The 3966-nt window shown below is 41.4% G+C and overlaps 1 protein-coding gene across 3 annotated transcripts in view; it reads left to right on the forward strand.

Moving 5' to 3' along the window:
* Fam168a (family with sequence similarity 168 member A) overlaps window positions 1–3966 on the forward strand; it is a 142564-nt gene that overhangs the window by 82493 nt on the left and 56105 nt on the right. For all 3 annotated transcript variants that reach the window (XM_021197775.2, XM_021197765.2, XM_029534802.1), the window contains exon 2: window positions 2157–2244. In XM_021197775.2, coding sequence (XP_021053434.1) covers window positions 2175–2244 — 70 coding nt within the window. In that variant the 5' untranslated portion in view covers window positions 2157–2174. The remainder of the gene's footprint in view (window positions 1–2156; window positions 2245–3966) is intronic.

Here is a 3966-nt window from a genome sequence, read left to right on the forward strand (position 1 = left end):
GAGACAGGGTTTCTCTGTATAGCCCTGGCTGTCCTGGAACTCACTCTGTAGACCAGGCTGGCCTCGAACTCAGAAATCCGTCTGCCTCTGCCTCCCGAGTGCTGAGATTAAAGGCATGTGCCACCATGCCACTTAACACTGACGTATTAGGCAGAGAGCTGTTTAAGGAGAAGACCCAAGTTAGGGAAGCATGCAGTCACCTGTGTCATCTGCACAGGAACACTGTCATTGTGTGTATCTGCATATCACTTCGCAGATAGGAAGTTTAACATCAACATCAGAGTTTAATCCTCAGCCTGGTTGTAAAATGCTTTTTTTTTCCCCTAAATTGAGCTGAGAATACACATACCTTATTTGATATATTCTCAAGTTGTAGCTTCAATTTGTAGATGAGTGTAATGACCCCATTAATCCTAGCTTTGTTTGCCAGGGCTTTGCATTGGGCAGATTTATAGAAGTTCTAGCTTCTGAAATGAACAGTGGCATTTCCTGTTTGCCTGCTCTGAGAGTCTCAGAGTCTTGTCCTTGGGAACCCATCAATTCTCCACCTTTCATTCCAGAACCCAGAACAGACTTAATTAATCACAGAGCCGTTGTGATCAAGCCAGATGTTCACTGCCTGCCTTCAGCGTTGAACTTGTTCCCTATCTTGAGGTGCAACAAAAGTTAATGACCTAAAAAATTGCCCATCTATCATGTAAACCTAGTTAGGAGAGAATTGTTTGATTTTATGGAGTGTAAGTAATATATCTGGAGACAGTATTCAAACATGTGTCGGCTTATGTGTAAAATATGGCTCTCTAAACAAGATGGGACAAATTGTCTGGTTAATAGAGCTTAATGGCAGGTTTTCCATTAATCAGAATGGGGAATGTCCTTCATTAGGATAATTAACTTGTGTAGGTGATAGTTATTGCACACAATTTCCAAGTTTATTTCTTTCTCTTGAATAAATCTGGTAAGAAGTCTTGGCTATGTTTCTCTTTTTGCTTAAGATATTCAGTGACATCAAATTCCCTCTTTGGGGAGCATCAAGATGGCTCAGTAGCTAGAGATGCTTGCTGCTAAGTCTGACAACCTAGTTCTATCCCTGGAACCCACATAATGGAAGAAGAGACCCAATTTCTGCAAGTTGTTTCCCAATCTCCTCATGGCTCCACATGGCACTGTACATGTGTGCATGCATGAGCACACAAATAAATTTAATTAAAATCCCTCCCCTTTTCTTTATAGCTGTTAGTAGCTTTTATCTTATCTTCTTCAGGCATAAGGGGTGGGCAAGGCCCTTGCTCTTTGTTCCTTCCAGCAGGCTCGGTGCTCACCACCAGACACCCAGGCTCTCTTGGTAAACTGTAGCAGTGTATCATTTTCCAACTTGTGAGTTAGCATCATTAGAAATAGAAAGGACCTCAGAGGTCAACTAATCCATTAACATTATGACATTAAAGTCAGAAGAGACAAAGTGACTTGGCCAGGGCCACATTAATGTCAGAACTCTCTGTTGAATACTGGTGCTAATATTAGACGGAGCCTAAAATGGCTGTGTTGACATTAGACAAGTCATATCACTTCTCTGCTCTTTCATTCTTCATCTGTCAGATGGTGTACTGGCTAGTTTTGTGTCAACTCTTCACAGCTGGAGTTACCACAGAGAAAGGAGCTTCAGTTGGGGAAATGCCCCCATGAGATCCAGCTATAAGGCATTTTCTCAATTAGTGATCAAGGGGGGGAGGGCCCCTTGTGGGTGGTGCCATCTCTGGGCTGGTAGTCTAGGTTCTATAAGAGAGCAGGTTGAGCAAGCCAGGGAAAGCAAGCCAGTAAAGAACATCCCTCCATGGCTTCTGCATCAGCTCCTGCTTCCTGACCTGCTTGAGTTCCAGTCCTGACTTCCTTGGTGATCAACAGCAGTATGGAAGTGTAAGCCGAATAAACCCTTTCCTCCGCAACTTGCTTCTTGGTCATGATGTTTGTGCATGAATAGAAACCCTGACTAGACAGATGGGGAGAGAATATACTCTGTTTAGTCCTTTTGTTCCTATACTATGATGCTTCCCTTTGAGCATAACTGAAGACTTTAGAAGTGATTAGATGAGAAGATGATGTCACAGGGAATGAATAATTATTAATCAGTGCTGTTATCTTTGTCTTTTCTGTAGGATCCTCAGTCTTCCACAATGAACCCTGTTTATAGCCCCGTGCAACCTGGGGCTCCTTATGGCAACCCTAAGAACATGGCCTACACCGGTGAGTGGTATAAGAATGGATTATTATTGCTTTTCAATTGTTCTTTAGTATATTTTTACATTTATTTAGTGAATTTTAATTGATTTTTACTCCCATTACCCGTTCTCACTCCCTCTTTCATGAGTGGATCTAATTTGCAGAGTGACTTAAGCCCTAGCAAAGGTTGAGAAGCTGTAAAAGATGTATCTAAGGTCCAAGAGTAATGAAAGTGGAGGCGACAGACATTCTCACTATGTAGCTCTGACTATCCTGGAACTCACTATGCAGACCAGGTTGGCCTGGAACTCACAGAGATCTCTTCCTAAATGCTGAGATTAACTGTGTGTGCTAACATGCCTACCAGTAGAAGTGACTTTCTTGGTTAAAGAATTAGTCATTGAATTATTAACAAGTGGGATGGAGAGAAGTTAACACTGCGTTCTTGTCACGGTCCTGGCCTGTGGTAGGCACCTTAAGTATCTCATTTCACAGTTATTTATTTATTTAAAAATGGACTTTACAGTGTGTGTGTGTGTGTGTGTGTGTGTGTGTGTGTGTTTCCAATGTACCATGCTTACCATGGTACATGCCTGAAAGAGGCCAGCTTCCTGAAGTTGGTTCTCTCCTTCTACCATGCAGGTTCTGAGGAATAAAACTCAGATAATCAAGCTTTGTAACAAGTGTCTTTAATGGCTGCACCATCTCTCTAGGCTTGCACTTTCATTTTAAAGTAAATCCCATGCAATGTAGTTTATTATCACCATTTCACAGATGAGAAAATTATAGTCATAGTGGACACCACAGAGTAAAACAAAATTAGTTAATTGAACCCTCTAAAGACTGATCTTTTAAATTCTTCCATTCCAATGTGGCTTTTTCTTATATTTTATGTATGCTGTGTTTGGAATGTTGCTATTCTCTGACTATCTCACCTTATTCCTCAAGAAATTAAATTTTGAAACCAGCATGGTAGCTCACACCTACAATTCTGGCACTTGGGAGACTTAGACAGGAGGATTTCCCTGAGTCTGAGGCCAGCATATACTACCTGACGTAAAGTGAGCACCTGATAATAGTTAGTCTTCCCTAAAAGTGATAGCAGTGGAACTGAATGGAAAGATATATCTGAAGGTATCTAGTTTGTATATCACACACTACAAGCCTTCAAAGATATTAAATAGAAATCAAGATAAGGTAATATTGCCGGGTAGTGGTGGTGCATGCCTTTAATCCTAGCACTTGGGAGGCAGAGACAGGTGGATTTCTGAGTTTGAGGCCAGCCTGGTCTACAAAGTGAGTTCCAGGGCAGCCAGGACTACACAGAGAAACCCTGTCTCGAAAAAAAAACAAAAACAAACAAACAAACAAACAAAAGATAAGGTAATAAATATTATGAAAAAAAACGTTGTTACAAGGTAATGATCCATCAGGTTCGGAGGCTATGGCTCACTGGTAGAATCAGACCTAATGTGAGAAAGTGCTGGATTCAATGCACCATCACACACACACAAAAGATTATATAGCCAGTTCTTGACCATAGAAAAGAAGTATTGAAGAGGGAAAATAGTTGAAAATTTTGGTAGTAGGATTGAATTTAGAAGAATGGGAGAGCTTTGTTCTACATTGAGCCATTTGGGCAGAATGGAAGCTGTGAACTGTGTCAGTTCTGTTTAAATTCTTCCTTAAGTGAGAGAAGGTATCTCAAAGAGCTCCCTCCCCTCCCCTCCCCTCCCCTCCCCTCCC

The sequence above is a fragment of the Mus pahari genome, chromosome 1, assembly GCF_900095145.1.
Source record: "Mus pahari chromosome 1, PAHARI_EIJ_v1.1, whole genome shotgun sequence".
NCBI lineage: Eukaryota > Metazoa > Chordata > Mammalia > Rodentia > Muridae > Mus > Mus pahari.